The 19,990-nt window shown below is 52.9% G+C and overlaps 7 protein-coding genes across 7 annotated transcripts; all 7 read left to right on the forward strand.

The window, feature by feature from the left end:
* The first annotated feature begins 1,303 nt into the window (after positions 1-1,303).
* DACRYDRAFT_22194 (uncharacterized protein) lies at positions 1,304-3,071 on the forward strand. Its single transcript, XM_040772722.1, has one exon. The coding sequence runs from the start codon at positions 1,453-1,455 to the stop codon at positions 2,833-2,835; it is 1,383 nt and encodes a 460-aa protein (XP_040628705.1). The 5' UTR covers positions 1,304-1,452; the 3' UTR covers positions 2,836-3,071.
* Positions 3,072-3,332: 261 nt separating this feature from the next.
* Positions 3,333-4,493, forward strand: DACRYDRAFT_116249 (uncharacterized protein; the record flags this gene model as incomplete). The annotated part of the gene is made up of 2 exons (XM_040770167.1): positions 3,333-3,453; positions 3,500-4,493. The coding sequence occupies 2 exons, from the start codon at positions 3,333-3,335 to the stop codon at positions 4,390-4,392; spliced, it is 1,014 nt and encodes a 337-aa protein (XP_040628706.1). The 3' UTR covers positions 4,393-4,493.
* Positions 4,494-4,599: 106 nt separating this feature from the next.
* DACRYDRAFT_107543 (uncharacterized protein) lies at positions 4,600-8,001 on the forward strand (the record flags this gene model as incomplete). The annotated part of the gene is made up of 4 exons (XM_040768496.1): positions 4,600-4,720; positions 4,779-4,889; positions 4,945-6,345; positions 6,401-8,001. The coding sequence occupies 4 exons, from the start codon at positions 4,600-4,602 to the stop codon at positions 7,999-8,001; spliced, it is 3,234 nt and encodes a 1,077-aa protein (XP_040628707.1).
* Positions 8,002-9,231: 1,230 nt separating this feature from the next.
* On the forward strand, positions 9,232-11,533 carry DACRYDRAFT_22195 (cytochrome P450). Its single transcript, XM_040772723.1, has 8 exons — positions 9,232-9,897; positions 9,947-10,055; positions 10,110-10,246; positions 10,323-10,485; positions 10,542-10,630; positions 10,687-11,174; positions 11,231-11,311; positions 11,366-11,533. Exons 4-8 carry the CDS (start codon positions 10,344-10,346, stop codon positions 11,445-11,447), a joined length of 882 nt encoding a protein of 293 aa, XP_040628708.1. The 5' UTR covers positions 9,232-9,897; positions 9,947-10,055; positions 10,110-10,246; positions 10,323-10,343; the 3' UTR covers positions 11,448-11,533.
* Positions 11,534-11,760: 227 nt separating this feature from the next.
* On the forward strand, positions 11,761-14,043 carry DACRYDRAFT_22196 (cytochrome P450). The gene is made up of 10 exons (XM_040772724.1): positions 11,761-12,094; positions 12,143-12,307; positions 12,364-12,429; positions 12,480-12,582; positions 12,639-12,775; positions 12,829-12,985; positions 13,036-13,124; positions 13,174-13,661; positions 13,710-13,790; positions 13,838-14,043. Exons 1-10 carry the CDS (start codon positions 11,837-11,839, stop codon positions 13,923-13,925), a joined length of 1,632 nt encoding a protein of 543 aa, XP_040628709.1. The 5' UTR covers positions 11,761-11,836; the 3' UTR covers positions 13,926-14,043.
* Positions 14,044-14,476: 433 nt separating this feature from the next.
* Positions 14,477-16,579, forward strand: DACRYDRAFT_107546 (cytochrome P450; the record flags this gene model as incomplete). Its single annotated transcript, XM_040768497.1, has 10 exons — positions 14,477-14,731; positions 14,783-14,947; positions 14,999-15,064; positions 15,116-15,227; positions 15,278-15,414; positions 15,470-15,629; positions 15,679-15,767; positions 15,816-16,303; positions 16,356-16,436; positions 16,495-16,579. 10 exons carry the CDS (start codon positions 14,477-14,479, stop codon positions 16,577-16,579), a joined length of 1,638 nt encoding a protein of 545 aa, XP_040628710.1.
* A 1,289-nt stretch (positions 16,580-17,868) lies between these two features.
* Positions 17,869-19,884, forward strand: DACRYDRAFT_116254 (cytochrome P450; the record flags this gene model as incomplete). The annotated part of the gene is made up of 10 exons (XM_040770168.1): positions 17,869-18,027; positions 18,080-18,247; positions 18,305-18,370; positions 18,418-18,529; positions 18,578-18,714; positions 18,766-18,922; positions 18,978-19,066; positions 19,123-19,610; positions 19,664-19,744; positions 19,797-19,884. The coding sequence occupies exons 1-10, from the start codon at positions 17,941-17,943 to the stop codon at positions 19,882-19,884; spliced, it is 1,473 nt and encodes a 490-aa protein (XP_040628711.1). The 5' UTR covers positions 17,869-17,940.
* Positions 19,885-19,990: the final 106 nt, after the last annotated feature.

Genomic DNA, 19,990 nt, shown 5'->3' on the forward strand with positions numbered 1-19,990 from the left:
ACGCACGATTTGTGGAGTGTATAAGAGCAAGCCTGACGAAACTAAACGACACGGAAGCCTAGTCGTCAGCTGAAAGAATTTCAATTCCGTTAGGGAATGAGGGTCCTCCGGAGCTCCGGCATTGGCATGAGGAGGTGCCGGCATGGCATAGGTGGATGACAAGAACATGGTGCGGAGAGGGAGATAGGGGGGGGGGGGTAGAGGTTCACGTTGGTCATGGTGCGGAAGGCTGCGCACCAGGGTGCAAAGGGCGTGCGCCGCCCGCGAGCTAGAAGCAGGAGCAGAGCCTTGAATCATTTGCGGGGAAGGATACGCCCGGAAAAAGGAAACGCGTAGAGGAATTTTATGAATGTAGGTGGGAAGAAAGGTAGAAGGATGCGGTGAAGCATGATGAGGAAGCATGTTTTGGTTTCGATGTTGCCTGGGGAATACCAGTGTTTTCGTCACGAGCTAGCACAAACTTGAATGAATGAATGATCGAACATTCACAAGCTATTTCGGGTGTTTGTTTTGCAAGAGGAAACATGAGCAGGAGTTACCATCAGAATGCGTCCATATCGAATAATGTTATGCTGTGCGTGATAGATGAGCTGCCTGCCCATTGCAAGGTGGTTACGTACTCTTTGCCTCCAAAAATTCATGTCCGTTTCATTCAAGCCGATGGCATCTGATCTCACCTGAGCAGAAAATGAACAACTCAGTATTTGTTGCTATTCCGGTGTTTGTTGCTATTACAGTACAGGCACAAAGGCACAAGCTTTCAAAATTTCCACATTTCCAAAGCGCTGGATCGATTACATCACGTGCCAGTCCCGTGCCCAAACACGCGTTTTGACAGGTCAATGGACCCTGTCACATTTCATCCCCTCTGCCATTAACGACCATCCATTGACCGACGCGTTATCTCCTGGAGCAGGCTCTCGCTCCGAGTGTCATAATTACTGTTTTCGATGCTCGAGAATATTTGAACGCTGCAGAGGAGTTCTGGCTGATGGATGGGTCTCGGTAGACTCGATATGCTCGGGAAGGGCTGGGTCTCAGCAAAATCGGATTGGTCTGGGAACAACTTGGAGCGAGCTCTTTGTCATCCGTGAAAGAGGGAGGAAGAGCATACGATGGTCGAAAATACTTGTCGGCGTGGGTCTGGTACCCTCTCACAACAGCAAACGAGCAATAACCTGGCAACTTCCTTCCAACCCACGGTCGAGGCATCTGTTGCCCTGTCTCCCGCTCCATCGCCGTTGTTTATCCCTCTCTATGCCGTCAGATGGCGCTTATCACCCTCCCCCTCTGCCAATGCCCAGCCTATAAGAACCTGGATAGACAATCCCAAGGAGGCTCATCCGCTCTCACGGTTCTCATCTACTCTAGGTCTCGACCCGCCTAATTCCTCCCTCTCGCACTCCAGCACCCACACTCGTTGAACCCCAACTATCTTACAAGTTACCAATAATGTATTCTCTCCTCTCGCTCCTCGCCATCCCGGCATCTATCAATGCCCTTGTTCTTCCCCGCCAGGTCGATATCGCAACAGCCCTTACCGCCTCGGTCGACGTCTCTGGCATCGCCTCAGTTAACGCCGTCGCAACTGCGTCCATCGGTGCTGAAGTCACGAACGGCGTCTCAGTCGGTGTCGATGCGGGAGTCACGGCCTCTGCTGAGCTCCTGAACGGTGTCCTTCCCACTGGCATCCCCGTTGTGGTCGATGCTTCCGCCTCCGTCGGGCTGGATATCTCCTCCGCCATCAGCCTCGGTGTTGATGCCGCCGCATCACTGAACGTCGCCGGTATTCCGGTCGATGCGACTGCCTCAGTTGACCTTGGTCTCCTGGGCCCCAACCCTACCCTCGGCCTTGACGTCGGTGCCGACGTTTCGGGCGTGGCATCCCTTGACCTCAACCTCAGCCCCACCCCAACTGTTGGGCTGCACCTCCTCAATGGCCTCCTCGACGTCGGACTCAGTGCCACTCCCACGATCGGCGTCTCCCTCTCTTCTGTCGATGGGCTCCTCGCCAGCCTGTTGGGTAACGGCCCCCTCGACCTCAGCACCGTCACTTCCTTGAGCAGCCACTTCCCCGGCCTTGACCTCAGCTCCCTCGCCGGCCCGAACGGCACGGTCGATATCAACGCGCTCAAGACCCTCCTGCTCAGCCTCGGCGCAGACGCCGAAGCTGTCGTTTCGATCCTCCTTAACGCCACTGGTTTCCCCGCCCTCCCCGTGCCTACCGCTGGCCTCTCAGTCCCTGGGATTGCATCCCTCGTTGCTGAGGTGGCCGATGTAACCGCCGCTCTGGAACTTCTTGCCAACCCCACTGCCATCCTCGGTGCCGACGTCGCCATCCCCAGCATTGTGTCAGAGATCTCTGCGGACGTGAACGGTGCCCTCGCTCTTGGCCTGAGCGCCCCAGATGTCCTCGACCTCGTATTGGGCCAGACCGCCGGCCTCGATATCGCCGCTCTCGCAAATTCAATCGTCGGCCCCGTTGAAGCTGAGATCGCCGCTACCGCCTCCGTTGGCGCGCTCGCAGCCCGCGAGACAGTTCCTGCCGTTGCCTCTGTTGCCGGCGTCGATGCCGGTCTGAGCTGCGCTCTCGAAGACCTCTACTGCTGCGCTTCTGTCGGGCTCCAAGACACCCGGGTGGTCGCTGACGTGCTCGACCTCCTCGGAATGTTCGTCCCTCTTCCCGCCGATGTGACCGTTGGCGTTAATTGTACAGCCCTGGAGTTCCCTGAGTCTCTCCTCTCTCTCGCGTCTGGCGCAAACCTTGTGTGCTGCCCAGGCGCCACCTTTGAGGGCAAAACGATCGTTTCCGACTGCACGACTATCTCCATCTAATTTATCTCTTATGATTCCTCCCATCTCTAGACTATTATTTTTTCTAATTCCTCCATCTATCTTTGTTTCCTCCAAGTCGTTCCTCATCAGAGGCCAAAGGCAAGCAATTGGGGGGGGGGGGCGGAAGAGAGGTTATGGATTGACGGAGGAATCGCATCTTGTATCATCTGCAATCACTGGATTATTCTCCTCATGTCTTCCTCTCCTACTCGCCATATACGGTAGTGTATATAAGGCTCAACTGCTATCCCACCGTTTCTGACTGGAACTCATGCTTGCGAAACCTCATGTAAAATGGAAACCACTCAACATAGCACGTCAATGAGTGAAGTTTGTTGTGACACTCATGTGATTGTCACATGCCCCGAACTGGAGCGGCTGTGCTCGGCATCGCCCGGTAGTAGTCGGCTCTCTCAGTTTGGCGCTCATTTGTTTGGACCAATGGTTTAAATGCCCGTCTTCTGGCCCACACTGCGCAGTCTAAACCCTTATCGGCAATGCCTATCATGTATTCAAACCGATCGAATACCATCTCTACGGAAACTCGGCAGTTCGAGGACGACTGGCGAGTGATCAAGGATGTTTTGGATAAGACTCTCCGGGAGCAGCTTCTCCAAGGTATGCCATTTGTATCCTGATGAGTTTTCCCTGACAGGTACTACAGGTCATGAACCGAGATTTACCAACATCTCATACGCGGAGTATATACAAGTTTATTCCAAGGCGTGGAACTTCAGTAGCCGACGAAAACAGCGTAACTACTCGCCTAAAGCTACCGAACGAACCTATTGCGCTCTTTCGAGCTATTTCTTCGACATTGCCGACAAGATGGTTGCTTATACCCCTTCCAGCACCGAAGGCGATCTTGCGATTCTAGTGTCATATGTGAAATCGTTTGAGCCCTTCGCGACAGCCGCTGTGTTGCTTGTCCGCCTCTTTCGGATGTATGAGGACAATTTCCTCCGGGAGAGGACCGAAGCGTGGTTTAAACAACCGATGTGGCCAGGTCGTTCACCTGTACCGCCCGGGATGATGCTGGTCGATCCCAATCCTCCGAAGGTCACCATTCATGATGGACAAAGATCAGTCGAGGCCGTTCCTGTAGAGAAGCTTGTACCTGTACCGATCGAGCACGCCGCCATCCCCGAGGAAATCATGCGATGGGACAATGCAACGGTCGATATCACTCACGATGATACCCATGTCGCCCGGCTGCTCTGGCCTGAGGGCGAACCTACTCTCTCAGGCAATGGAGACCATAAGTTGCACGAGAAGGACATCTTTGCTGCGCGAAAGTACGCACGCTTGCCTGCCAACACGTTCATGCCTCTGGTGCCAACGCTGCTTCGCCTTTGGAGGCTGGCGACATTCAAGCATTTCACCTCGGATGATAGACCCCTCCTTTCCATGATCATTCATAGGCTCAAGGAGGCGGGAGAACTCGAACAGAACGTGGATTCGGTCCGGATGATGTTGAAGAGCTTTTGGTGTACTGGGGTTGTGGAGCAGGATCTGGGTTTTGCAGACCTGGTAGACGTGCTCCGATCAGTAGCGTAATGAGGACCCGCACTTCGTCTGAGTAGTTGAAGAATAGCGTTTTCAGCATGTTTAACTATGAAAAACAAATGAATGAGGCCCGATGCGAGTCATCGCATTCCCGATATGTCCGTCTCCACCCGCAGGTGATTTACCTTTTTTGGTCCCGTGCACGCGTTTTGATGAGCGCCGTCTTTTACATCTCTTCCTTCATCCTCTTTGATCACAATGAGCACCAAGAAACGGAGACGCTCTGAAGTGGTAGATCCAGAGTTAGAGATGAGCACAAATCGGGTGTGTAGGATCACGTACCATGTCGACGAACGAGTGTTCGATCGCGTCTTCAATGGTGAGCACATTGTACAGGGATATAGACGGCGCTAATGTCCATGTGCCGCCCATCATAGAGGACAGCCTTGATGATATGCGCGCTGTTATTCTCAAGAAACTGGGGTTACCTGATGCACAGCTGGGACTGTCTCAGCTTCGCGATGACACTGAAGTGGATCTCGAAGATGGTACGCTCTCGTATCATATGAATACTCAAAAGAGGGCGCTCTCACCTTCTACTAGATGATGACTTCACGTCCCTAAAAGCACAGGCTCAAGTTGACAATCGTATTGATGTGCTTGTTACGGTACTGGATGCTCCTGTTGACTGGTCCTTCTCACGCTCTGCGACACCCGCGCCGGATGTGCCGTTCGAGCAAGGGCGGTCGGTGGAGCCGGTGGCGGCAACACGCCGTCGATCCCTATCCTTCGGGAATCAAAGCCGCCCATCTTTGCCTGCCGTTGCCAATCTCATGCGCGCAAAAAACCTAATACCTCATGGTGCTGCTGGTTTTGACGACGACGACGATAACGCCGATGAAGAGCGCGAGGAGCCAACTCTGGGCGAGCGCGCCAACCGAGCCAAGAAAAGGATCAGCATGGGTTTACAGGATGTTAGCCGTGCGGCCGTGCAGGTTACGGCAATGATTCAAGACACTGCGAAGAAACCTGTGCCTTCGGGGAAGAACATTACTCGTCCGACGAAGTCGACCGCGAATGCTGCGAAAGACAACAGCCTTGTTCAAGAAGCTGAAACCTCTATGACTAGTCTGGTACATACTGCTGTACAGGCTGGACAGACCGCTGCTACTGCTGTGAAAGAGCTTGGTCGCAAGGCTGCGAATACTGTAGCCGACGCTACAACGGCTACGAAGCGTGCAATACAGCCTGTAGAAGAGGAACCTCCAGCGAAGCGACGGAAGAAGAAGCACAATCCTCAAGATACGGATACTCCGGCACAAGACGCAGTCAGACCGGTCGAACCGCCTACGAAGGAGAAGCTGAAAGCTCGAAAACGGAAAAACGACCTCCCTGTCCCCCTCGAAAACACCCCCACAGAGCCACCTCCGAAGGAACCAGCCCCCATAGGCGACGGACCTCAGCCGAAGGAAAAACGAAAGAGGAAGAAGAAACTATCTGAACCCGCCGAAGCTACAGCTCCCACACCTATAACCCTGGCCCCCAGACCAGAGGGGGCAGCCTCCGGGGCAGACGTGTCCTCTCTCGACCCCGTAGCTCGGATTCTTGCTCGTGAAGCGATGCGGAAGAAACAGCAGGAGGACAAGCAAGCTGAACAAGATAAGAAGAAGGCTGAAAAATCGGCTGGATCAGACGCGAAGCCTTCCGAGAAGAAGAAGCCTAAAGGGGTTGAGAAGACTGGGGGCGCACAACCGAATCAGGAGGGCGAAAGCGATCAAACTCCCCTTACATCGACGGAACCTGTGAATGGAGTGGCTCTTGATGGCGTTGTGGCGCACGCGGAGCCCGCAATTACTGGTGCTGCTGGGGGAAGAAAGGACAAAAAGAAACGCGCGAAAAAGTCCAATGCAGATTTCACTGGAGCTGAACCCCCTGTGGATGATGCAGCACATCAAACCGTGCCTGAGCAGGAACTGAAGAAACCCAACAAGAAAAAGAAAGATGGTGAGTCGTCATGAGCGTGGATGGGTGCGGTTTTGTCGATTGTGACGCGAACTAGCTTCACAGGAACAACCTCCAAACAGCCCCGCCAACAACTCAGTGCGCTCTCCGGACCAGCCTCAAAGCAATGAATCACGGATTGACGCCGTTGTCCACGTTCGGCCAAAGAGGAAACAGGGAGCGAGAGCCGAAAGAATCGAAGCTGCGCAGAAAAAGATCATTCCGTCGATAGAACCTCATTCCAAGGAACGGGAAGTTGACGAAGGAGAAGTGCACGTGGAGGTACATGGCAACAATCATGAGGCTCCCATCAACACTACAACTCTGACAGACACACCCCGACCTTCACCATTTTTAGAACGTCTCGTTCAAACAAGCACTCCTACTCAACATACACCCATACCCCGCCGTTCACCAATTAATTGTCTTGGTTTTCCCGCGCAACTCCTGCGCCTTAATCCTGTCGCATCGGGAACTCCTACGAGCGCATCCGGCCGATTTCAGACCGCCCTTGCTCGTGCTGCGATGTCCATCGGTGACGAAGCTGTCCCGGATGATATCACCAACTTTAGTCAACCTTTATCGAATTCGCAGCCTTCAGTCCCCAGGATACTTGAGACCCCTTGTACCTCTACATCGAAGGGCAAACTAATGCGCCCTCTATCCCAACTTCCTCGACCAAGTCTCACAAAGACGCCCGGGTGGAACAGTGGGTCATCGAGCCCCACCGGTCCACCGGTTCCTAGCCCTGCTGCTGTTGTCGCCCCGGCATCAAAAGTCCGTGACCCAAGACACGCCCCAACTAGCCCTTCACTCGGTGCTCGTACCCCTCCGCCACCTGTTAGTTCTTTGCCCACATGGACTCACTTGCCCCAAGATCCCAGCCCAGCAACGGAATCCTCCGCCTCACTAGTGGACCAGTTGCGCAGCAGCTCAGCTGCTCTCGGCGAGGAAATCTCTCGGCCTGATAGTACCGTTACCCGAGACGAAGAAATGGAGGTTGAGCTTGCCACTCAAGGAGAGCGTTTTGATTTCTTGGACCGACTGGACGTACAGATGGAGGACAGTACAACCAGTTCACGGACAAAGGCTGATGACGATGCAAATGATACCGATGATGAAGACTTGACTGCCCCACGGGTCATCAGCTCTAATGTTCTAGCGCCACCCGCTCCGATTATCGGCAGCGTAAATCAGGAGTCACGCCGACCCTCCCAAGAACAGCAACGGAGAGGCAGCCAACAGAGCAAGCCCAAATCTGATTCGTCCCTCGTCTCCTATCCTTCCATCCCGACACCGAAAGCAGCCAGTCAACCGCTCTTCCGTCCAGACACACAACTTCCTTCTCAATTCCAATCGTTGCCTGCCAGCTCGCAGGAGGATACGGGGGTCTTTGGCCTGGCGAGCCAGTATATTGGTCTATCTCAACTGAGCAAAGACAAGTTGCGTCAAAGCATGTCTCAAAACTCGGCGACGAACACTCGCAGGGCGACATCGACGCCCAAGCTCAACGTGAAGCCGAAAGAACTGGAGAGTGAGACTGACGAGGAAGACGACGAGGAAGACGACAGTGACGTGGAGCAGAGCATACTTCCCAGGGACCGACTCGCTGGAGCTAAAAAGGCAGGAAAGGGCAGAGCGGCTGCCAAGTTTTTCTAGGTATTTGAGGATAACTCACAAGTCATCGAGTTGCATTAACTACAATTTGTCATGCATTTTTCTTTGGCCGGCTTTCATAATCTACATAAGCACTCCAAGATTGTCGTATAGAGCTGTCTTCCATAAATTGTGATCGAGTCACTCGTGTTCATAGCGATTGAGTGACATGTTCAACTCCCTGATGTCTGCACGTTCGTTCGTGGGTTCTCCGGTGGGGTCCTGGGTTAGGACATGGTTCAACTTGCTAGTCATTTTCATGTTGCTCACGTTCGGTCGGGGCTTGTATTCCGTTGGGACGCGTATGTTCTGTTGTCCATGAGAGCTGTGATTTATAAGCGCGGGGACAGCGCTGCATAGGGGGTGGGAGATCCGCGCAAAGGTGAACACCGCAGTTTGTCCTTTCGGGGAAGACGAAGATCTGCAGACTGATTGATATACGCACAGTGCATCTGGCAAAAAGTCCCGTCAATGATGTAATCGCTTTGCCCATATCGTATCAGTCGGCTCCGCCTTCTAATTTGGGCTGTGCAAGCTCAAGGCAGTACTTTGTCCTTTTTTCGTAGCCAACCACCAACAATGGCAGCAGTGCAGCATAACCTTCAGATCACCAACTCCCTCGGTCATGTCATTTGCGTTGTCCTTCATCACTTCCTGCCTGATCCCGGAATGTTCTGGCACAGATCACGACCTTCATCCTCGCGGTCCGAGAGAAATCTGGCACTTGCATCTGTACCAAGCTTCAATAAGAACACGAGCACGAGCGCATCTGCCGTGACATGGGCACATCGTTGCGTGGATAGTCTTCTGACACGCACAGCACGCTCAGATACTCAGTATCGAAATCCATATACCATCAGCGAGTGGCCTGCTCCTATGACATTGTCTCGAAGGGGTCTCTTCCGTGCTGCGAAGCAAGAATAACATCATAACCTTCTTCATGGCTCTCCGGCATGACGCGTGTTTTGTGCTGCTGCGAATTTTACAGCGGGCACTGCGGGTGATGGAGCAATGGTTCAATGCGCAGTTTGACTACGAGGGAAAGGGAAAGGCAAGCTTCCCGATATGGGAAACATACTGGAAACTAATTGAGTCCACGACGCGTCCACCGCGCCTCGGGCCAAGGGAACGCTTAAGGGGTCTGCTTATGTCATTGTCAGTGAACCCTAACCTTATGCTTCTTAGTAGTGCTCTTACGTACCCACGCTTTTCCAGTCGCCCCTGGGCATCGGCCCCCGCCAGCATGATAATGCGCAAGCTGGAGGCTTGTCTTGTTCACAGTCTTCCGGGAGTATATAACCAAGTCAACAATGACAGCAAAGCACCATATCAATACTTCTACTTAACCCCTTCGCATTCATGTCATCCACACTGGCCCTCATTACCTCCTGGCTAACTCGCGAAGGGCCCCGAGTGCTGCTAGTTCTCTATCTCGCGTACATTGCCCATGGGCTCTATCAATTCAGCAAACGATTTCGTACTCCCATCCGACATCTGCAGGGCCCGCCACGTCACTCGTTCCTCTGGGGCAATATTGCCCTGTACATCAAGGATGACAAGATCGGAGAGAAATGGAGCCAGACATATGGACCGACATTCGTCATCCCTGCGGTGTTTGGTTTTTGTCCGGTCTACTTTCTGTGACCGAATAGCTGAGAAGTATTCCAGAATTTACGACTCACTACGATCGACCCACGCGCAGTTGCGCACATCCTCTCGCGCACAGAGATCTACCCCAAGCCCGAGCATCTCCGTGCGATGCTCGGTGCCTCCATTGGTGAAGGGCTCCTAATTGCCGAGGGGGAGACGCACAAGCGGCAGAGGAGGATCATGAACCCGAGCTTTTCCCCTGGTCAGATACGGGAAGTCACCCCGGTCTTCTTTGATGTTGCTATTCAAGTAGGTGTTAATCCATGTTAGAGTGAAGAGATGTTCTGACCGCTGGAAGCTGAGGGAGGTGCTGAATGGGATGCTATCCAAGGCACCAGGAGAGGAGCTTGAAGTAGACGTATTCAGTTGGATTGGAAGAGCGACGCTGGATATTATCGGTCAAGCAGGTAAGCTCCTTCACTGCCCCTTACACGGAGGACCAGACAATTCAACCGTCATAGGTTTTGGATACCATTTCTCTGCTCTTTATGATGAGAAGAACGAGCTCTTCCGTGCGTTTAATGATATGTTCTAGTCGATGGGAGAGAGTCGGATCTTTGCCATGCTGAGAAGCCGGTCCAGGCTGATGCGATTGATTGTGCGTACATCAACTGCTCCGTTTTTATATGCTGCGTTGCCCAGAGCGATAGAGTGCTGACGAACTCGATGTGTAGCCCATTAAAGCCGACCGCAAAATGCGTGCTTCCCAAGCTACGACTCGCCGGATCGGAATGCAGCTCGTACGGGAAAAGAAAGCCGCGGTCATGCAGGAGATGGAGCGCAAGGGTGACGTCGAGAAGAGCAAGATCGTCGGTCGGGACCTGCTTAGTACACTGAGTGTGCCTGATCTACAGTATTGAAAGATGTGTACTGACGCGTGACTGCCGTGATAGTTCGTGCGAACATGGCTGCAGACCTGGCCCCCGCGCACAGGATGAGGGATGAGGAAGTCCTTGCGCAGATCTCGACATTTATCATTGCTGTATGTCGTTTCTTCTGTTTTCCGATTTCCGATCAACGCTCTGACGGTATACCCAGGGCCACGAGACCACCGCTTCCGGAGTCACTTGGGCACTGTACTCGCTCGCCCAGAACCCCGAAATACAAGAGAAACTGCGTGCTGAGCTCTCGCAGGTCTCCGAGGAAGCACCATCGATGGACGAGGTGAACGCGCTACCGTATCTGGACATGGTCGTCAAAGAGTCCCTGCGCTTCCACAGCCCGGTGCATGGGACGATGCGTGTCGCCGCCACAGACGACGAGATCCCGCTTGCTCAGCCAGTAATAGACGAGTACGGCAAGTCGCACGACACGATCAAGGTCCAGGCTGGGGACTATATCGGCGTCGATGTCATCCTGATGAACAAGAGCAAGGCGCTCTGGGGCGAGGACGCGGACAAGTTCCGCCCCGAGAGGTGGGAGGAAGACCTGAATGGCGCTAATGACATCCCTGGTGTTTACTCGCATCTCATGAGCTTCATCGGCGGGCCGAGAGCGTGTATCGGATACCGATTCTCGATCATCGAGTGCGTGGTTGTGTTGCTGTGTTGTATGCTCATCAGACTCACCTTGCTGGGTATAGGGCCAAGGCTCTCCTGTTCGTGCTTCTCCGGTCGTTCGAGTTCGCACCAGTGCCAGGTCAAGAAATCGGTATAAAGAACGTGTACGTACTCATATCTCTGTCCGCCGAGCAACGCGGCTTACCCACTTCGCACAGGATTGTCGCACGTCCGTTTGTCAAGGGTCAAGAGAAGTCGCTAGCTTTGCCCATGATCATCAAGAAGGTCACTAGGTCTTGAACATGGTGTTTCCGTGGTTGATCTTCTGGTGGATGGATTTCCAGATAGGTGGTGACATAATTGTATTATACGCGGGATTATCGCTGCCCTTTTGTTTGCGCACGTTGCTTCTCACTGCCCCGAACGCGACAACCCACAATTCAAAAATTCTTGAAAAGGTAACTCTTCTATCGGTGGCTGTACATGTAATATCGCGGTCCTTCTATTTCTCCACATAATATACCGGGACTCCTGATGGCTTCCTGCAACCGCAACCTTTCGTCAGCGACAGTGTGGCCAAACCCTGACAATGATGACAATCTTCCAGCAAGAACTTGCACTATGTGACCATAACACCCCTCACAATTATTGAAGAGCGCTTGACCACTTGTTCCTTCCCCCAGTTAACCATGGACATTCTGTTACATGACCCATCTGTGCTCGTCAAGAACGGACCACTCGTCGTGGGCGTTGTTATTGGCCTCTACGTGCTCTATAGCATCTTCGGGTTTCTCCAGCGTTTCCGGACACCACTGCGACGTCTCCGTGGTCCTCCCGCACATTCTCTCATATTTGGTAATACCAAACGGCTGGTAGAGGATGATTCTGTTGAGGAGCAGTGGTTGCAGGAGTATGGGGCGACGTATGCCACGAGGGTCATTTTCGGCGTACGTACATTTCCCTTCTGTCGGAAATCGATCATGAGGTCTGCACAGAACTGGAGGTTGAATACGATTGACCCACGAGCCGTCGCTCACATCCTGTCCCATACGGAAATCTATCCGAAGCCAGAGCCTACTAAGGCAATGCTCCGCTCTGCCATTGGTGAGGGCTTGGTGGTAGCAGAGGGAGAGACACATAAACGTCAGAGGAGAATCATGGTGAGTTAATACTGGTTTTTTCCGAGAGGCGATGATTGATGTTGGGGCGCGAGCAGAATCCGTCTTTCTCGCCGGGACAGATCAGAGAAGTCACTCCTATCTTCTACGATGTATCTTACGAGGTGATATTCCGGTGACGTTCTGCGGAACAGTATCTCAAGTTACGTTCTAGTTGCGAGATGCTCTGAACCGTGCGGTCGACGATGTGAGTGACCAGCAGATCGACATATACAGCTGGATTGGTCGCGCCTCTCTTGACATAATTGGTATTGCTGGTGGGTGCTTCCTCTTACACCCTTTTCCACTGATATCAAAATAAACACTTTGAAAGGATTCGACTATCGTTTCAATGCCCTTGAAGACGACAGCAACGAGTTATTTAGCGCATTTCACTCGTTGGTGGAATCGCTGGGAGCGGCGCCGGTGCAGGGATTGCTGAGGAATCGGTTCAAGTGGTTCGGGATGATTGTACGTCTTGCTACCCTGTCCCTCCTATGCTTTGGCTTGATGGTCTCGCACAGCCAACGAAAGCAAACAAAACCATGCTAACATCGCGAGACACGGTGAAGCGGATCGGGATGCAGCTGATTGAGGAGAAGAAGGCAGCCGTGATGCAGGAGCTGGAGAGCAAGAGCGGGGAGAAGAAAATTATTGGGAGGGATTTGCTTAGTGCACTGAGTGGGTCACTTGCAACTCTTGGAGAAAAATCTGAGCTGACGGAAGCATAGTTCGCGCAAACTTGGCGGCAGATCTCACGCCGGCACACCAGATGAGTGATGAGGAAGTACTGGCGCAGATCACTACCTTCCTCGCAGCGGTGTGCCCTTCGTCGTTCGATCCTAGCTTCGTACTGATGCTGGTTGTAGGGACACGAGACATCTGCCGCTGGAATCACATGGACGATCTTCTCCCTTTCGCAGCACTTAGATGTGCAGAACAGACTGCGTGCGGAGCTTCAACAAGTATCCGACGAGACACCCTTGATGGATGACCTTAACGCTCTTCCTTATCTCGATCAAGTTGTCAAAGAGTCCCTGCGTATCCACTCTCCTATCCACTGGACAGTGCGCACTGCCCTCCACGATGATACAATTCCGCTCTCGAAGCCTGTCATCGATCGGTATGGACAACCTCTCCACAGGGTTCGCGTCCAGGCGGGCGACTTCGTTGGAGTGGAGATCATGGCCATGAATAGGTCTAAGGAGCTGTGGGGCGACGATGCTAAGGAGTTTAAGCCAGAGAGATGGGAAAAGGATCTGCAAGGAGCGAGCGAGATTCCAGGGATATATGCCCATACCCTCACCTTCATCGGCGGACCAAGGGCATGTATCGGGTACAGGTTTTCTGTGATCGAGTATGTCGATCTCTTCTTTCAGTCTTCTTTGCGCTGAACGATATCAAGGACGAAAGCTCTCCTGTTCGTGTTGCTTCGGGAGTTTGAGTTCCTGCCCGTACAAGGAAAAGAAATCCAGACAAAGAGCGTGTAGGTTTCTTCGCTCTCCTATTAAACCACCATCTAACCAGAAATAGGATTGTCGTGCGGCCGATTGTGAAAGGAGAGGAAGAAAAGGGTGTCCAGCTCCCCATGATCGTTCGGCGACTTCCAAAAGCCGGTTGAATCTACGTGAGTATTGTGGACGTAGGATGTTTATCTTTGGAATTGTACAACATGAGTATGGGTCCCAGTCTAGTTGTCGAACAGTTCTTGCTGTGTTGCGCCAGCACGGTAGTAGAAGCACAATTGTCATTCCGCGGACTGAGTACATCGGCGGTACTAGTACTAGGTGTTGAACACGCGAACTCCACGCGGTGAGGAAGGGCTGTGCCATATTCACGTGGCAAACCCCCTTTGAGGCTGTTTTGGCTCTAATGAGTCCTTGTGTTCTCCTGAGAAACATCTGGCATTGTTACCATCTATGCTGACCATTATCCCCCTTTATTGATGGATTAATGCTTCTTGATCTTTTGGATTCATTATGCTCGGCTATTACTAGACGGCAGGGGATCATGGGTGGCCTCAAGGATGATCCCATCAGAGAAGAGCGACAAGTATCAGATTTATACCTTCCCTTGTCTCAATGGTATACCCGGGGACGACGCAGTCTCCGAAATCTATAAGAAGCTTGATGATGGTCGAATATCCAGCGATTCACGTTTATTGACTGGATCATGTTTTCATATTTCGACCTCAGCCGGATCCCGACTCTCGGCCTAATCGTCCTCGCTGTCATTGCCGCCGGCTACACGCTCCGAGGACTATGGCAGTTCTCTCGCCGCTTCTTCACCCCTATACGGCATCTACCAGGTCCATCGCGGCGCTCTTGGTTATGGGGGAATGCAGCGGCGGTACTCCAAGATGACGCCTGCTTGTGTGAATGGACGGAGCAATTTGGTGTGGCATATCGACTTCCCAGCATGCTTGGAGTACGTTGTGCTCCCTATCTCTGCATGCATAAGCTAACACCAAAACCGCAGAAGTGTCGCTTGAACACAATCGACCCTCGCGCAGTCGGACATATCCTATCGCATACCGACATCTACCCAAAAGCGGAGCACGCGAGGACATTGCTTCGAGCGGCTATAGGTGAAGGGTTAGTCGTAGCTGAGGGAGACACGCACAAGCGACAGAGGAAGATAATGGTACGATGCTATGATTCTATATTGGGAAATTTCGGCGCTGATGACATCCAGAATCCCTCTTTTGCCCCAATTCAAATTCGAGAGGCAACGCCTATTTTCTTCGAGATATCATACCAAGTAAGCGCCAACTTCTAATTACAGGATCGAACGGACTCTCATGTATTGTAGCTAAGAGATGTCCTCAATGAGCTTCAGGGAATGGCGGTTAGTACGCAGGGAGTAGAACTTGACATGTTCGCCTGGATTGGGCGTGCGTCACTGGAGATCATTGGTCTAGCAGGTTTGTCCTTCCGTGGAGATCTATCTATCATGAGGTTGAACTGAGAGTAGGGTTCGGGTATCGGTTCAACTGTCTGGTTGACGAATCGAACGAGTTGTTCCATGCATATCATGACATGGAACAGGAGTTGGGTAGGAATCCGCTTACCGACTTGCTGAAGGACCGTTTCAAGTTCCTCCGCCGTATAGTTCGTGATATTTGTGTACTCTTGGAGAACTATGACTGACTCTGTATTGAATTAGCCCGGTTTCCGTAATCCGGTTATGGATGCTGCCCTCAATACGACACATCGCGTGGGGACTGAATTAGTAATGAAGCGCAAAGCTGAAGTATTTGAGGAGATGCAAAGCAAATTCGGCCAGAACGGCAAGATCGCCGGAAGGGATGTTCTTACTGCGCTGAGTACGTAATGTGTTCGGTGAATTCACACCCAGCACTGAGATTTGCACAGTTCGAGCAAACATGGCAGCTGGTGTTTCTGAAAATCAGCAGATGAGCGACCGGGAAGTCCTGGCACAGATCTCGACCTTCATTATTGCAGTCCGTTCATCTTCACCTTCCGCATATATCTGTACCGATCTTCAATAGGGACATGAAACGAGTGCATCTGCCGTGACATGGACACTTATGTCGCTCGCGCAGTATCCTGAAGTCCAGGGCAAGCTCAGAGAAGAACTCTCTTTGGTATCCCAGGATATGCCAACAATGGATGATCTGAACGCGCTTCCTTATCTTGACATTGTTGTGAAGGAATCTCTGCGACTGCATTCGCCGGTCCATTACTCCCTGCGCGTCGCCAAGCAAGACGATACCATTCCCTTGCTCCATCCAATCGTCGACCGCTATGGAAGAAAGCTGGATCACCTCCGAGTCCAGGCGGGCGACTTCGTGGGTGTGGAGATCATGCCGATGAATAGGAGCACAGCGCTGTGGGGCCCAGACGCCGGAGATTTCAGACCAGATAGATGGAATGAAGAAACAACCGGGGCAAAGGAGATATCTGGCGTCTATGCCCATACACTCACGTTCATCGGCGGACCAAGGGCCTGCATTGGGTACAGGTTTGCTATCACCGAGTACGTTCTTTTGCGGTGTTTCAGTTTGACCGCCCTGACCGCAAGGGACCAGGATGAAAGCGATTCTGTTCGCCCTGATCCGCGAGTTCGAGTTCGTCCCCGTTCCAGGTAAGGAGATCGCAGTCAAAAACGTGTACGTACTAGTACAAGATCATCGGCTCTATGGGAAATGTTCCTGACCGCATTGTCAGGATCGTTGCGCGCCCATACGTCAAAGGCGAGGGCACGAGGCTGCAACTTCCCTTACTCGTGAAGCGCGTGTCGAGGGCTGCTTGATGCATAATATATTGCCACGAGTGAAGGCGCAAGCCGATTTGATCCTGAAAGGAATTTCTGATCCAACTTTGGTTTTAAGTCCACCTGACCAGGAGGACGTTCGAAACGTTTGTACAAACGAGTCTTTCCAAGTCTGGTAGCTGGCGCAGTTCCGATCTCTCGGATAGTGAAGGCTTGCCTGGTACTGGAGTAAAAGGGCGGTGCGTGAGTAAATCCTGGGTATAATGAACGACCGAAATATGTGAGCATCTCCCAGCCCCCACGCAACTTCGGCCCGGTGTTCGGTGGTACAATGATAAACACAGAATCAGGCATCTGCTCAGATAACAGCGGAAGAATGGACCCGGCTATGCGGCTATTTCGGTGGATTCGTGACGCCACCGATACAACCGGATGATACACCGACATTCCAATGAGACTATCAGCGGAAGGGCGTGCGTGTTGTCGCTGAGATACCAGCCGCCCGTTGGGAGCAGCAGGGACAAAAGCGGTTTCTGACGCTACGCCGTAACTTCGTATCGGAGCCGCCCGGCGGATGAAATGCTGTAGCGGGAAAGGAGGAGTGATCGGCCGCGGCCCACCGTGTGAACTGTCTGCCTCCTCCAGCCTCTGATACTTGCCTCTTGAGACAAGTATGGGCGTTATGAGACGGGACGACTCTGGTGATCTCTGACAGCAGATCAAGCTGGCGTGCAGGAAATGAAGGTGCGATGCCCTATGAGTTGCTTGTTCAGCGGATCATTTGACGAAGGCACCTGTGCCTGTAGGTACGACCGCCTTTGTCCGAGACCCTTGACACGTTCATTGTTGTTCCGCTGTCTGCTTGTGAAGTCAGGAATCATGTGCCGATTTTGGTGGACCCGATTGCTCCGATTTCGGGGATGAGCTAATTCAACACTTCACAGGATACCGGCAAGCCTCAACCTGGAGAATGATCTATCTCGATGATGCTGTGTTTGCTGGGATCACTGTCGACTGGCACACACGTCACAATGCAACTTGTCTTCTCCCTGGAGAACCAAGCCTCTGATGCGTAGCGAGCCTCTATTGGATAATTGCGCAGACGGAGGTACCCACGGACGCTTGCTTGTCCTTAAAAGGCGTTGCAACTGGCTGGCATGCGGCGATTTACGCTCACCCCCACCCTTTGCGGCTACAGCCCACCTATTTTATTCTCAGAGTACCAGTACAGCAGGATGCCGCACCAACGCTTGATTCAGCACTTGCAAGATGCGGCTCTTTTATTGCTTTTGCTTTTTATGCTTGCGGGCATCTACCAGGTATATTTACTTGTTCTTCGTCTCTTCAATCCTCTTCGTCACCTACGAGGTCCCGAACCGACCCACTGGCTTTGGGGAATCATGAGAGAGGTCCGCAAAGACGATACAGTGCTTATGAAGTGGTCGGAGGAGTATGGAAGTACGTTCGGAGCTCGAGTCGTACTCGGTGTGCGTTTGTTGTCGGCGCCAGTTCCATCGTAGCTGACTTTCCGCGACGCAGAACTACAAGGTCTACACTGTCGACCCGCGTGCGCTGTCACACATTCTCAACCACACGGACATATATCCCAAGCCGGAGTACCTGCAGAATATTCTTGCCTCCATGGTCGGAGGGCGAGGCCTGCTCCTTGCTGAAGGAGAGGAACACAAGCGCCAGCGGCGAATAATGGTTCGTTCTCCTGCGGCACTTCATCTGCCGGCGGCGCGCCTGAACAATTGATCCTAGAATCCCTCGTTCTCCCTCGGACATATTAAGGAAATTATGCCAATCTTCTTTGACACCGCCCACCAGGTGCGTGCTTCTGATGCTCAGGTACATTTCTCTGATAAGAATGCAAGCTACGAGACAGCCTGAACAGCATACTCGCGAAGGTATCCGAAAGCGAGGGAACCGAGATCGACATGTTCAGTTGGGTGACTCGGGCGGCGCTCGATGTCATTGGTCAAGCTGGTGAGGTGTCCCCTACTGGTGATGAGCACTGCTTATGACGACCGGTAGGCTTCGGGTACAGGTTCAACGCGCTGCACGACGAATCGAACGAGCTGTTCTGTGCAGTGCACGACATGATCGAAGCGGCGGGGAAGAGCCCGCTGCTTGGGATACTCATGGGCCGGTTCCAGCTTCTGCGTCATCTTGTTCGTTCTGATTCATGTATTCCACGTTCTGGCCTGATCGGTTGAACGTAGCCGCTGGAATATAACAGGAAGATGACGGAGGCGAGAGCGACGACACGCAGGATCGGGATGGCACTCATTAGGAAGGAGAAAGCGGCCGTGCAGCAGGAGATGCAAGGCAAGCTTGAGAAAAGCAACGTCGGAAGGCGGGATCTTCTGAGTGCTCTCAGTACGTGTTCATTCTTTCTCGAATTCCAAGAGCATGCTGACGCGCCTATTGACAGTCCGGGCGAACATGTCCCCAGAATTGGCACTACACCAGCGGATGAGCGACGACGAGGTCCTCGCCCAGATCTCAACGTTCATCGTAGCGGTACGTGCTCCACCTCCCTCCCTCTCTCCTCTCTCCCATGCTTAACCCTCACACAGGGGCACGAGACCACCGCTTCCGGCCTGGCGTGGACACTGTACTCCCTCTCCCTCTCCCCTCGGGTGCAGGACAAGCTCCGCCTTGAATTGCAGCAAGCGTCGGAGGAAGCGCCCTGCATGGAGGAACTAAGCGCTCTTCCCTACCTGGACGCAGTGCTCAAGGAATCGTTGCGCCTCTGGTGCCCCGTGCGGAGTACCGTGCGGGTAGCGACTCGGGCGGACCAGATCCCCTTGAGTACCCCGCTAGTAGACCGCCAAGGGAGGAGACACGACTACGTGCAGGTGCAAGCTGGGGACGTCGTGGGCGTCGAGAGCGTGGTCGTGAACCATGCCAAGGAGTTCTGGGGCGAGGACGCACATGAGTTCAGGCCTGAGAGGTGGGAGGAAGGGCTGGAAAAGGTTAAGGAGATCCCGGGTGTGTGGGCGCATACGATGGCCTTCCTTGGAGGGGCGAGAGCGTGTATTGGTTACCGGTTTTCTGTCATGGAGTGCGTTATTCCTAATTATCTGCCTTGGTGTTGGACAGTGCTGACGAGCACAGGATGAAAGCGATCCTGTTTACGTTAATTAGAGCTTTCGAATTTGCACCTATAGAAGGGCAGGAGATCGGGATGAAAGACGTGTACGGCCACTTTATTTCTTGCTTCCCAAGGCGCGGTATTGACGGATGATAGAATCGTGATACGCCCATTCGTGAAAGAGCAGAAGGAGAAGGGGATCCAGCTGCCCCTGAGGGTGTGCAAGGTGCACAGAGCTGCGTGATCGGAACTTTGGATCTATCGCTTGCTAGTTCTTCTAACCGCGCAAAAGCGCGACGAATGTATATTCGAATGATTGTACGATCGGATGATATGTATCGGTTATATGC

The sequence above is a fragment of the Dacryopinax primogenitus genome, assembly GCF_000292625.1.
Source record: "Dacryopinax primogenitus strain DJM-731 SS1 chromosome Unknown DACRYscaffold_9, whole genome shotgun sequence".
Lineage (NCBI taxonomy): Eukaryota > Fungi > Basidiomycota > Dacrymycetes > Dacrymycetales > Dacrymycetaceae > Dacryopinax > Dacryopinax primogenitus.

What these genes read in the sequence shown, in the direction of transcription:
- DACRYDRAFT_22196 (XM_040772724.1), top strand. Translation starts at nt 11,837, where the DNA reads ATGGACATTCTGTTACATGACCCATCTGTGCTCGTCAAGAACGGACCA. An exon ending in CCACGAGGGTCATTTTCGGC is followed by an intron (nt 12,095 to 12,142) that starts GTACGTACATTT and finishes AGGTCTGCACAG; the next exon opens with AACTGGAGGTTGAATACGAT. An exon ending in TCTACGATGTATCTTACGAG is followed by an intron (nt 12,430 to 12,479) that starts GTGATATTCCGG and finishes GTTACGTTCTAG; the next exon opens with TTGCGAGATGCTCTGAACCG.
- DACRYDRAFT_22195 (XM_040772723.1), top strand. Translation starts at nt 10,344, where the DNA reads ATGCGTGCTTCCCAAGCTACGACTCGCCGGATCGGAATGCAGCTCGTA. An exon ending in TCTCGACATTTATCATTGCT is followed by an intron (nt 10,631 to 10,686) that starts GTATGTCGTTTC and finishes CGGTATACCCAG; the next exon opens with GGCCACGAGACCACCGCTTC. An exon ending in GAAATCGGTATAAAGAACGT is followed by an intron (nt 11,312 to 11,365) that starts GTACGTACTCAT and finishes CACTTCGCACAG; the next exon opens with GATTGTCGCACGTCCGTTTG.
- DACRYDRAFT_22194 (XM_040772722.1), top strand. Translation starts at nt 1,453, where the DNA reads ATGTATTCTCTCCTCTCGCTCCTCGCCATCCCGGCATCTATCAATGCC.